General features: G+C 45.0%; 1 protein-coding gene across 2 annotated transcripts in view; it reads right to left on the bottom strand.

Annotated features, from left to right (window-relative positions):
- Positions 1-13,874, bottom strand: part of GCK (glucokinase) — a 78,787-nt gene that overhangs the window by 26,439 nt on the left and 38,474 nt on the right. For both annotated transcript variants that reach the window (XM_077262780.1, XM_077262781.1), the window contains exon 2: positions 12,233-12,395. In XM_077262780.1, coding sequence (XP_077118895.1) covers positions 12,233-12,395 — 163 coding nt within the window. The remainder of the gene's footprint in view (positions 1-12,232; positions 12,396-13,874) is intronic.

Raw genomic sequence — 13,874 nt, 5'->3', positions numbered from 1 at the left:
TGCGCAGGTATGAGGTACCGGTTGTGCCTTCCGTTGAGCCTCCTGCTCCGGTGTTGGTTGAGGGTGAGTTGGAGTACGTTGTGGAGAAAATCTTAGACTCTCGTGTTTCCAGACGGAGACTCCAGTATCTGGTCAAGTGGAAGGGATACGGCCAGGAGGATAATTCTTGGGTGAATGCATCTGATGTTCATGCCTCTGATCTGGTTCGTGCCTTTCATAGGGCCCATCCTGATCGCCCTGGTGGTTCTGGTGAGGGTTCGGTGCCCCCTCCTTGAGGGGGGGGTACTGTTGTGAATTTGGATTCTGGGCTCCCCCGGTGGCTACTGGTGGAATTGAACTGGTGTTTTCATCTTCTCTGTTCACCTGTTCCCATCAAGATGTGGGAGTCGCTATATAACCTTGCTGCTCTGTTAGTTGCTTGCCGGTCAACAATGTTATCAGAAGCCTCTCTGTGCTTGTTCCTGCTCCTAGACAACTACTAGATAAGTTGGACTCTTGTCCATGTTTGTTTTTGCATTTTTGTTCCAGTTCACAGCTGTAGTTTCGTTACTGTGTCTGGAAAGCTCTTGTGAACAGGAATTGCCACTCTGGTGTTATGAGTTAATGCCAGAGTTTTAAAGTAATTTCTGGATGGTGTTTTGATAGGGTTTTCAGCTGACCATGAAAGTGTCCTTTCTGTCTTCTGCTATGTAGTAAGTGGACCTCAAATTTGCTAAACCTATTTTCATACTACGTTTGTTATTTCATCTTAACTCACCGCCAATACATGTGGGGGGCCTCTGTCTCCTTTCGGGGTATTTCTCTAGAGGTGAGCTAGGACTGATATTTTCCTCTGCTAGCATTATTTAGTCCTCCGGCTGGCGCTGGGCATCTAGAATCAACGTAGGCATGCTACCCGGCCACTGCTAGTTGTGCGTTAGGTTTAGTTCATGGTCAGCTCAGTTCCCATCTTCCAAGAGCTAGTTTCTATATATGCTTATGCTATGTTCTCTTGCCATTGAGATCATGACAGTGTACTTAAAGACTGGTAATAGATGGTTGCACATCCAATTGGAAGAGTGCTTCAAATGGGGTATCACCAGGGCCGTATTTGCCACTAGGCATGTGAGAGCACGTGCCTAGGGCGGGGACAATGCAGGGGGCGGCACCTGAGCAAGGTTTGCTTTTTTTTTTTTTTTAATAAAAGCTGGGTCACCTACTGACCGACAATGCCCCTGCCCCCCCTGGCCACCCGCCCGCCTTCCACCCACCCTCCTTGAAGACAATACTCACCCTGCTCCAGCGATGCCTGTTCTCGGCTTCTGCAGCATTCCTGAATGAGCGGTCACGTGGTACCGCTCATTAAGGTCATGAATATGCGCATATTCATGGACTTAATGAGCGGTATCACATGACCTCTCACGCAGGAAGAAGGTGCTGCGCCGGGAGTCGGGACAGAGCCAGAGGGACGTCGGCTCAGCCACGCGGTGAGGGACAGGTGAGTATGAGGGACGGGGGGACAGGGGGGATGAAGGAGGACGGTACGCTGCGCCATGCAAGATGGGAGTGGGGGGGTGGGTGGAGAGATGAGCCATGCATACAGGGGGGGAATATGAGCCATGCATACAGGGGGGGAATATGAGCCATGCATACAAGGGGGAATATGAGCCATGCATACAGGAAGGGGAATATGAGCCATGCATACAGGAGGGGGAATATGAGCCATGCATATGGGGGGGGAATATGTGCCATGAATACAGGGGGGGGAATATGAGCCATGCATACAGGGGGGTGAAATATGAGCCATGCATATAGGGGGGGGAATATGAGCCATGCATAGAGGAGGGGGAATATGAGCCATGCATACAGGAGGGGGGGAATATGAGCCATGCATACAGGGGGGGAATATGAGCCATGCATACAGGAGGGGGGTCATTATACAGTATTGAGCATCATGTGGGATCATTATACAGTATGGAGAACTGTGTGGCCATTATACAGTATTGAGCATCATGTGTGGCTGTTATACAGTATGGAGCATCATGTGTGGCCAATGGCCATTATACAGTATGGAGCATCATGTGTGGCCATTATACAGTATGGAGCATCATGTGGGATCATTATACAGTATGGAGAACTGTGTGTGGCCGTTATACAGTATGGTGCACTATGTGTGGCCATTATACAGTATGGAGCACTATGTGTGGCCATTATACATTATGTATCATCATGTGTGGCCATTATACATTATGGAGCATCATGTGTGGCCATTATACACTATGGAGCATCATGTGTGGCCATTATACAGTATTGAGCATCATGTGTGGCCATTATACAGTATTGAGCATCATGTGTGGCCATTATACAGTATGGAGAACTGTGTGTGGCCATTATACAGTATGGAGCATCATGTGTGGTGGCCATTATACAGCATGGAGCATCATGTGTGGCCATTATACAGTATTGAGCATCATGTGTGGCCATTATACAGTACGGAGAACTGTGTGTGGCCATTATACAGTATGGGGCATCATGTGTGGTGGCCGTTATACAGTATTGAGCATCATGTGTGGCCATTATACAGTATTGAGCATCATGTGTGGCCATTGTACAGTATTGAGCATCATGTGTGGCCATTGTACAGTATGGAGCACTGTGGCCATATTTTTTTGTTTATAATTATTGTATATGAAACAGCGTGATCAGCAGTGCTAAATGGCTGTGGTTGGGACATGGATATGGGTGTGACTAGTTGTGAAATGGGTGTGGTCAGAGGCGTGGCCTAAAATTTGCCGCGGCGCACTACACGCGCTGCAAACTTTATACCTCCTTCCCTTCTCCAAAAGTTGGGAGGTATGGTACCGCATTTGCCAGATCATGGCAAGTGCCGCAAATCCCATAGGGAATGAATGAGGCCGAACGCAGTGTTGCCGTAAGTGATCCGTTACATGGCACATGCAGTAAAACTGCCAGATCTGCTGCAAAAGGCGACTTTCACATCAGCGATTCTTGCCAAAGTCACTGCCGATAGTGTTATACTCACCAAAGGGGGAGACAGCACTAAAAGTGCCTAGGGCGGTAGAAACTGTAAATACGGCCCTGGGTATCTGTTATGACCCCAATGGCGAGGGTCTCAGAGGAACAAGTAAGTCTGCGAAGTACAAAAATCCAGCTCATAGGGCAGTGGTAACTGGGTTGACCATATATCTACTCCTAACGCCAACACTAGAAGTAGCCGGGGAACATGCCTACGTTGGTCGCTAGATGTCTCGCGCCAGCCGGAGGACTAACTACCCCTAGAAGAGGAAAACAAAGACCTCTCTTGCCTCCAGATAATAGACCCCAAAAGTTGGATACAAGCCCCCCACAAATAATAACGGTGAGGTAAGAGGAAATGACAAACACAGAGATGAACTAGGTTTAGCAAAGAGAGGCCCACTTACTAATAGCAGAATGTAGTAAGATAACTTATATGGTCAACTAAAACCCTATCAAAATTCCACACTGGAAATTCAAGAACCCCCGAACCGTCTAACGGCCCGGGGGGAGAACTCCAGCCTCCCTAGAGCTTCCAGCAAGGTTAGGATACAGATTATGTACAAGCTGGACAAAAATGCAAACAAAAACAAATAGCAAAAAGCAAGAAAGCAGACTTAGCTTAATCTAGCAGGAACCAGGATCAGTAGACAAGAGCACAACAGATTAGCTCTGATTACAACGTTGCCAGGCATTGAACTGAAGGTCCAGGGAGCTTATATAGCAACACCCCTGAACTAACGGCCCAGGTGAGCATACAAGGGATGACTGACATACCCAGAGTCAAATCACTAGTAACCACTAGAGGGAGCCAAAAAGCAAATTCACAACAGTACCCCCCCCTTAGTGAGGGGTCACCGAACCCTCACCAAGACCACCAGGGCGATCAGAATGAGCGGCGTGAAAGGCACGAACCAAATCGGCCGCATGCACATCAGAGGCGACCACCCAGGAATTATCCTCCTGACCATAGCCCTTCCACTTGACCAGGTACTGAAGCCTCCGCCTGGAGAGACGAGAATCTAAGATCTTCTCCACCACGTACTCCAACTCGCCCTCAACCAACACCGGAGCAGGAGGCTCCGCAGAAGGGACCACAGGCACAACGTACCGCCGCAACAAGGACCTATGAAATACGTTGTGAATGGCAAACGACACCGGAAGATCCAGGCGAAAGGATACAGGATTAAGGATTTCCAATATCTTGTAAGGACCAATGAAGCGAGGCTTAAATTTGGGAGAGGAGACCTTCATAGGAACAAATCGAGAAGACAGCCATACCAAATCCCCAACGCGAAGTCGGGGACCCACACCGCGGCGGCGGTTGGCAAAACGCTGAGCCTTCTCCTGTGACAACTTCAAGTTGTCCACCACATGACTCCAGATCCGCTGCAACCTATCCACCACAGAATCCACCCCAGGACAGTCAGAAGGCTCCACATGTCCCGAGGAAAAACGAGGATGGAAACCAGAGTTGCAGAAAAATGGCGAAACCAAGGTGGCGGAACTAGCCCGATTATTAAGGGCAAATTCAGCCAACGGCAAGAAGGTCACCCAATCATCCTGATCAGAAGAGACAAAACACCTCAAATAAGCCTCCAGAGTCTGATTAGTTCGCTCCGTTTGTCCGTTAGTCTGGGGATGAAAAGCGGACGAAAACGACAAATCAATGCCCATCCTACCACAAAAGGATCGCCAGAACCTGGAAACAAACTGGGATCCTCTGTCCGACACAATATTCTCAGGAATGCCGTGCAAACGAACCACGTTCTGGAAGAACACAGGAACCAGATCAGAAGAGGAGGGCAGCTTAGGCAAAGGAACCAAATGGACCATCTTGGAGAAACGATCACATATCACCCAGATGACAGACATGCCCTGAGACACCGGAAGATCAGAAATGAAATCCATAGAGATGTGTGTCCAAGGTCTCTTCGGGACAGGCAAGGGCAAGAGCAACCCGCTGGCACGAGAACAGCAAGGCTTAGCTCGAGCACAAGTTCCACAGGACTGCACAAATGACCGCACATCCCTTGACAAGGAAGGCCACCAAAAGGACCTGGCCACCAGATCTCTGGTGCCAAAAATTCCCGGGTGCCCTGCCAACACTGAGGAATGAACCTCGGAAATGACTCTGCTGGTCCATTTAGCAGGCACAAACAATCTGTCAGATGGACAAGAGTCAGGCCTACCAGCCTGAAATCTCTGCAACACGCTGCAGATCAGGAGAAATAGCTGACAAGATAACTCCTTCCTTAAGAATACCCACAGGTTCAGCGACTCCAGGAGCATCAGGCACAAAGCTCCTAGACAGAGCATCGGCCTTCACATTCTTAGAACCTGGTAAATACGAGACCACAAAGTCAAAACGGGAGAAAAACAATGACCAGCGGGCCTGTCTAGGATTCAGGCGTTTAGCAGACTCGAGATACATCAGATTCTTGTGATCAGTCAAGACCACCACACGATGCTTAGCACCCTCGAGCCAATGACGCCACTCCTCAAATGCCCACTTCATGGCCAACAACTCCCGATTGCCCACATCATAATTTCGCTCTGCCGGCGAAAACTTCCTGGAGAAAAAGGCACAAGGTCTCATAGTAGAGCAACCAGGGCCTCTCTGCGACAAAACGGCCCCTGCCCCAATCTCCGAAGCATCCACCTCCACCTGAAAGGGAAGTGAGGTGTCAGGTTGGCACAAAACAGGCGCCGAAGTAAACCGGCGTTTCAACCCCTGGAAAGCCTCCACGGCAGCAGGAGCCCAGTTAGCTACATCAGAGCCTTTCTTGGTCATATCCGTCAATGGTTTAACAACGCTAGAAAAATTTGCGATAAAACGACGGTAGAAGTTAGCAAAACCCAAGAACTTCTGAAGACTCTTAACTGACGAGGGTTGAGTCCAATCATGAATAGCTCGGACCTTGACTGGGTCCATCTCCACAGCAGAAGGGGAAAAAATGAACCCCAAAAAGGGAACCCTCTGTACACCAAAGAGACACTTTGAGCCTTTAACAAACAAAGAATTTTCACGCAAAATCTTAAAAACCATCCTGACCTGCTCCACATGCGAGTCCCAATCATCAGAAAAAAACAGAATATCATCCAGATAAACAATCAAAAATTTATCCAGATACTTCCGGAAAATGTCATGCATGAAGGACTGAAAAACTGAAGGTGCATTAGAGAGCCCAAATGGCATCACCAAGTACTCAAAATGACCTTCGGGCGTATTGAATGCGGTTTTCCATTCATCGCCTTGCTTAATGCGCACAAGGTTGTACGCACCACGAAGGTCTATCTTGGTGAACCACTTGGCACCTTTAATCCGGGCAAACAAGTCTGACAACAGCGGCAAAGGATACTGAAATTTGACAGTGATCTTGTTTAAAAGCCGATAGTCAATACAAGGCCTCAAAGATCCGTCCTTTTCGGCCACAAAAAAGAATCCCGCACCAAGAGGGGAAGAAGAAGGACGGATATGCCCCTTCTCAAGAGACTCCTTGATATATGAACGCATCGCGGTATGTTCAGGTACCGACAAATTAAACAGTCTCCCCTTAGGAAACTTACTGCCAGGAATCAAATCTATTGCACAGTCACATTCCCTATGAGGAGGCAGTGCACTGGACTTAGACTCGCTGAAGACATCCTGATAATCAGACAAATACGCCGGAACTTCCGAAGGCGTAGAAGAAGCAATAGACAAGGGCAGGGAATCTCCATGAATTCCATGGCAGCCCCAACTTGACACCGACATTGCCTTCCAGTCCAAGACTGGATTATGGGTCTGTAACCATGGCAAACCCAAAACAACCAAATCATGCATCTTATGCAGAACAAGAAAACGTATCACCTCCCGATGTTCGGGAGTCATGCACATGGTAACCTGTGTCCAAAACTGCGGTTTATTTTTTGCCAAAGGCGTAGCATCAATACCCCTAAGAGGGATAGGATTTTCTAATGGCTCCAGAACAAAACCGCAGCGCTTGGCAAATGACAGATCCATCAGACTCAGGGCAGCACCTGAGTCTACAAACGCCATGACAGGATACGATGACAGTGAGCAAATCAAAGTTACAGATAGAATAAATTTAGGTTGCAAATTACCAATGGCGACAGGACTAACAACCCTAGTAAGACGTTTAGAGCATGCTGAGATAACATGTGTAGAATCACCATAGTAGTAACACAAGCCATTCTGGCGTCTATGAATTTTCCGCTCATTTCTAGTCAGGATTCTATCACATTGCATTAAATCAGGTGCCTGTTCAGACAACACCATGAGGGAATTTGCGGTTTTGCGCTCCCGCAACCGCCGGTCGATTTGAATTGCCAGGGCCATGGAATCATTCAGACCTGTGGGAATGGGAAAACCCACCATCACATTCTTAATGGCTTCAGAAAGGCCATTTCTGAAATTTGCAGCCAATGCACACTCGTTCCACTGGGTCAGCACGGACCATTTCCGAAATTTTTGGCAATACACTTCAGCCTCGTCCTGGCCCTGAGACATAGCCAGCAAGGCTTTTTCTGCCTGAATCTCAAGATTGGGTTCCTCATAAAGCAAACCGAGCGCCAGAAAAAAACGCATCAATATCAGCCAATGCCGGATCTCCTGGCGCCAGCGAGAAGGCCCAATCCTGAGGGTCGCCCCGTAAAAAAGAAATAACAATTTTCACTTGCTGAGCGGAGTCTCCAGATGAACAGGGTCTCAGGGACAAAAACAATTTACAATTATTCCTGAAATTTCTAAATTTAAATCGGTCTCCGGAAAACAGTTCAGGAATCGGTATCTTAGGTTCTGACATAGGATTTCTGATAACATAATCTTGTATGCCCTGCACACGAGCAGTAAGCTGGTCCACACCTGTAATCAAGGTCTGGACATTCATGTCTGCAGCAAACACAAGCCACTCAGAGGTAAAGGGGAAAAGAAAAAAAAAAATGAGAAAAAGAAAAAAAAAACTCAGAATTTTCTTTCTTATAATCCCGCTTCTGCAATGCATTTAACATTTAATACTGGCCTGGCAAACTGTTATGACCCCAATGGCGAGGGTCTCAGAGGAACAAGTAAGTCTGCGAAGTACAAAAATCCAGCTCATAGGGCAGTGGTAACTGGGTTGACCATATATCTACTCCTAACGCCAACACTAGAAGTAGCCGGGGAACATGCCTACGTTGGTCGCTAGATGTCTCGCGCCAGCCGGAGGACTAACTACCCCTAGAAGAGGAAAACAAAGACCTCTCTTGCCTCCAGATAATAGACCCCAAAAGTTGGATACAAGCCCCCCACAAATAATAACGGTGAGGTAAGAGGAAATGACAAACACAGAGATGAACTAGGTTTAGCAAAGAGAGGCCCACTTACTAATAGCAGAATGTAGTAAGATAACTTATATGGTCAACAAAAACCCTATCAAAATTCCACACTGGAAATTCAAGAACCCCCGAACCGTCTAACGGCCCGGGGGGAGAACTCCAGCCTCCCTAGAGCTTCCAGCAAGGTTAGGATACAGATTATGTACAAGCTGGACAAAAATGCAAACAAAAACAAATAGCAAAAAGCAAGAAAGCAGACTTAGCTTAATCTAGCAGGAACCAGGATCAGTAGACAAGAGCACAACAGATTAGCTCTGATTACAACGTTGCCAGGCATTGAACTGAAGGTCCAGGGAGCTTATATAGCAACACCCCTGAACTAACGGCCCAGGTGAGCATACAAGGGATGACTGACATACCCAGAGTCAAATCACTAGTAACCACTAGAGGGAGCCAAAAAGCAAATTCACAACAGGTATCACAAGGCTCTGTCCTGGCCCTGGTGTGGTTCAACATTTTTATAAATGATCTAGACAAGGAAACTGAAGGTAAACTAATCAAATATGAAGATGATGCAAGGCTAGGCTGTATTTAACAGGGAGAAATGCAAGATTCTACACCTGGGCAAGAAAAAGACAAAAATTAAATCTACAGAATGGGAGGAATAGAATTAAGCAACAGCACATGTGAATAGGACTTGGGTATACTAATAGATCACAGACTGCACATGAGTCAGCATAAAAAAGGAAAACAGTTCTAGGATGTATTAAGAGAAGCATAGAGTCTTGATCACGTGAGGTAATTATCCCCTTCTATTCCTCCTTTGTCAGGCCTCATCTGGAATACTTTGACCAGTTCTGAGCATCACATTTGAAAAAAGACAATGAAAAACTGGAGCACGTTCAGAGAAGAGCTACCAGGATGGTGAGCGGACTGCAAAGTATGTCCTATGAAGAATGGTTAAAGGATCTGGGAATGTTTAGCTTGCAAAAAAAAAGCCTAAGAGGAGACTTCATAGCTGTCTACAAATATCTGAAAGGATGTCACAGTGTAGAGGGATCATCATTATTCTCATCTGCACATGGAAACACGAGAATCAATGAAATGAAACTGAAAGGGAGAAGATACAGATTAGATGCTAGAAAAACTTTTTGACAGTTAGGGTGATCAATGAATGAAACAGGCTTCCACATGAGGTGGTGCATTCTCCTTCAATGGAAGTCTTCAAACAGAGGCTGGACAGACATCTGTCTGAGATGGTTTAGTGAGTCCTGCATTGAGCAGGGGGTTGGACACGATGACCCTGGAGGTCCCTTCCAACTCTAACATTCTATGATTCTACTGGTCAGCTAATGTGTATGGGAGCCTCCTAACTTTCACTCTCAAATGGATAAACTCAGGGGGATAAGAATCCGGCATGCCCAATTTCGGAACTACTGATCCAGTTTTTCTTGGTGAGATAATCTGCTACCAGAGAAGTTCAGCAGTGGCTTTCATAGAGAAAGTGAGAGCTCCTGTGTATGGAGGGGATGGAAGACATGGCCATCAGCCAAACAAACTTTCTGCCGTCAGCAATCTACTATGTATTGTCGTGTAAGTTTCCATCTGTATAGCTTTCCATGGATGAGTGTCTCAGTCTCGCCCTGTCCTGCTCGGCCCTTATTCACATTGAAGTCATTTGACACATGGTAAGGTTTTAATACTAGAGACAGGTTAGGACCGTCCCGATGGGTACAGCTTGTCGTGGTAGGATGGCTATTATGGTATTTTGATAAAAATAGTGTTAACTAAGTATCTTATATTATTTTCATGTATGATTACTATTTACTTATTTATTTGCTGTAGGGTATATGCTCATTTTGCTTTTTTTAAACATTTTTTCTAGGATTTTGTCTGTGTATAGGGGGCTTCAGATTTCTACTGCAGCCAACCTGTGACATTATGTAACCTATCATTACTGAACACCCTCCCACTGCACGGTCAGGCACTTTGAACATGAATAAATAAAAGAAATGAGAGACAGAACAGGAGGTGAAGGACAGAGGGAGAAGAGCCGCACTGAGCCACTGTTTGATCAACGACTATGTTTGCTTTCAGACTGGTGACAAACCCTGTGCCCAGCGAGAGGTGTGCTGTATGATGAGAATATCAGATCATCTCTTGAACGCTAAAGTCCATGAAAATGGTGTTATGACCGATGAGAACATCGCCACTGGTTATACCCGGATATGACCTCCTTGTTGTATTTGATTCCACTATAGGAAATGTATCACCCATATTTTTTTTACTATTGGGAAAATAACAGTGAAAAAAAATATTTTTTTCTATTCTGTTTTTTAATTTCTGATACCAGATTTTTTTAAAAAAATTCTATTTAAATAAAACCTTTTATTTGCTAAAAATATGTATTTTTTTACCTACTGTAAATGCTGATGTTCTCCTGAAACTGGCAATGATTTTCTTTTGGACCTGCACCTCTCCATTACAGAAATGTGGTCCCCTCTTCCATGTAGAGAAATCTTATTAGCCAGTTAGGCAGGGTCCTCAAAAACACTCCTATAGAGAAGTGTTGACAACCACACCTACTTGGCTAAAAAGACCAGGGGAGGTAAACAAACATCTCAGGAATGGAGAGGTGCAGAAGCGAAAAAAATAACCCCAGATTCAGGAGAATAGGAGCATCTACTGCAAAAAAACAAAAAAACAAAACATAATTATGGCAAGTCTGACTTCTATGGTAGATTGTTGTGGGCATGCTCTGTGAGTTCTGCAGAGGGCGCTGAGCAGGGAGGGGAGGAGGTGAGCTGTGACAATCACCTATTGTGTATGACGGAATATTATCTATAAATACATGTACCTATCATTGTAATCCTGCCTGTGATGATAATGAGACGACTACAGCACAGGAAATATCAAAAAATATGGTCATAAGGAAAATCATCAAATTCTAAGAAAACAAAAACACCAAGAATCCTTAAAAAAAATATTTAACAAAAATTTGGCATCTGACCATTTTAGACACATTCCCTTCTGTATATTCTTTAAAGAAACTTCCCTTTGTATGTGATGGTGACAGGACCTAAATAATTTGAGTCCTCATCAGAAACTGGCAAAACTAGAATATCTTTTTATGCATATTAATTTAAAATATTCATAACATTCATGTTACCTGACTTTAAAATTTTGAGATCTGCTTTGGGGTAAAAAATTATAGACCTGTTTTTTGGTCTACAAAATTAAAGGTCTGGTGTGAAGTTTGGTCCGGGGGTCTAGGGGGGTCTGTCCTGTGGTTTATATTATTGAACGTGTGTGGTCCATGGGCTCAATTAATTGAGGTGTGCAGTCTTTGGTGTGAATTTATTTAGGGGTATGGTGAGAGGTTTAAATTAATTTATCGGTCAATTCTCGTGTCTAAATGAATTTTGAGGGTCTGGTCTAGGGTATGATTTTTTTTGCATTGCTATAGATGCTGGAAATGGCTGCAGAAGTGAGGAGAACATGATGTCTTAGGAGAAAAGGGAGAGGAAGTTGACATAGTGGTCTGGGCTGGGTGAAGATCAGAGGTGTCAAACTGCATTCCTCGAGGGCCGCCAACAGGTCATGTTTTCAGGATTTGCTTAGCATTCCACAAGGTGCTGGAATCATTCTGTGCAGGTGATTAAATTATCACCTGTGCAATACAAGGAAATCCTGAAAACATGACCTGTTGGCGGCCCTCAAGGAATGCAGTTTGACACCTCTGGTGAAGATGATATCAATTGTGAGTCAGCGGATTTATAGAGGAGATGTTCACGCTCCTAAGTGCCATATAGTGTGGAATATTTTTATTGACGGTGTCTACAGTGTAAACTTTTTAGGTTGTTATTTGTATAGTATCACATTGCTCTATGCCCCTTACCAGAGCCATCGGGTGTGGAGCGCACATAGGTGGGTAACATTTTTACACTGGCCTCTTCGTTCGTCTCCAGGTGAAGACCTCTTTCCATCTCCGCCTGTATTCTGCTCATAAGGACCTGCAAGTCTTCTTCATGAAGCTTGAATTCAGACAGCATCTGCTCCACCTAACAAGGGTAAAGGACAATGACAAAAGATAAGAAAACTCGACCAGGAAGATGTCATTTCAAGAAGATGTACATGTAATCAAAACCTATCACTAAATATTAGGACTTTAAATCACCAGTGGGGTTTCGAATTCCAGACATGCTCTTTTTAAAACTGTCCATTTTGGAATTTTCTATAAAAAGAAGTTATAATACAGTGTGTTGTGTGTAAATGACATATTTGCCAACAGTCCTTAATTTGCTGGGATTTTCCCAGTACTATCAGATACAATTCTGGCAAATCTGGAGCTTTTCCACACACCAAAAAATTATGCGTTTATTTAAAACAGGGGTTAGGAACCTCAGGCCCCAGGGCCATTTACGGCCCTCGATGACCTTTTATCAGGCCCCCGAGCAGATTCTCAGGGACTGCATTCTTGGGGAGGGAGCTGTGTTTTGATTACAATCAGCTGATTGATTTCTTCTTGCTCTGTTAGCACACACACGCAGTGTTCACTACTGAAGGGCATGCAATGAAAGATTACCTCCTGACACCAGTGCCAGAGTTAGGATGTACTTTGTGGGCCCAGTTTGTGCGGCCCCCGAAGGATAGTATAAATATCCAAATGGCCCTTTGCGGCAAAAAGATTCCCCACCCCTGATTTAAAACCTGCCCCAAATTAGGTGGACCCATCTAGTTCTCAGGATTTCCTGACTGTTACAGTGGGCAGGACTTAAAGAAAATCTGTCAGTAGGATTAACCCAACTAATCCGTCTATATGGGTATGCAGGTCATAAAAATTTGAATAAAATGATACCTTAATATTTGAGATCTCATGTCTTATTCCAGAGAAATCTTCGTTTTTCTCAATATGTAAATAAGTTGTTAAGATCTATCGGCCGGACATAGATCTTCCTGAGAATCTGCCTTCAGAGCTGCTTATAAATGAAAAGTGGTGTTACCAGTGTGAGACATGTAGCTCAGGCGAGCAGACTGTCAGTCATTACATGTCTCACACTGGTAACTCCCCTTTCGTTTACAACAATCTCTGGAGGCGGATTCTCAAGTAGATCTACGCTCGGCCCATAGATCTTAACAGCTTATTTACATATTAAGAAAAACATAGATTCCTCAGGAATAAGACACCGGATCGCAGATATCAAGGTATCATTTTATTCAGCTTCCTATGACCTACATGCCCATATAGACGGCTTACGAAGGTAGATTCTACTGACAGATACCCTTAAATATCCTTTATATATCTAGCACAATAGTAATGTTGGAAAGCATGGCTTTATCGGTGGTGGAAGAGTCTGTAGAAAAGTCCAGCAGTGTTCAGCTTGGCATCGGCTGTGTCTGTACATTGTTTGTGTGCCTTGTGCCCCAGGACTTTCCTCTGGACTCTCTGCAGTCACATAGAATCACTGCAGAAATGTATGTTAAGCCAGGAAAACCACTTTAAGCAGACATCTAAATATCTTTTGCTTTAGTTTAGTGAT

The sequence above is a fragment of the Ranitomeya variabilis genome, chromosome 5, assembly GCF_051348905.1.
Source record: "Ranitomeya variabilis isolate aRanVar5 chromosome 5, aRanVar5.hap1, whole genome shotgun sequence".
In the NCBI taxonomy this organism is placed as follows: Eukaryota; Metazoa; Chordata; class Amphibia; order Anura; family Dendrobatidae; genus Ranitomeya; species Ranitomeya variabilis.
Note: the sequence above shows the minus strand (reverse complement) of the source record. Positions and strands in the feature narration are given on the sequence as shown.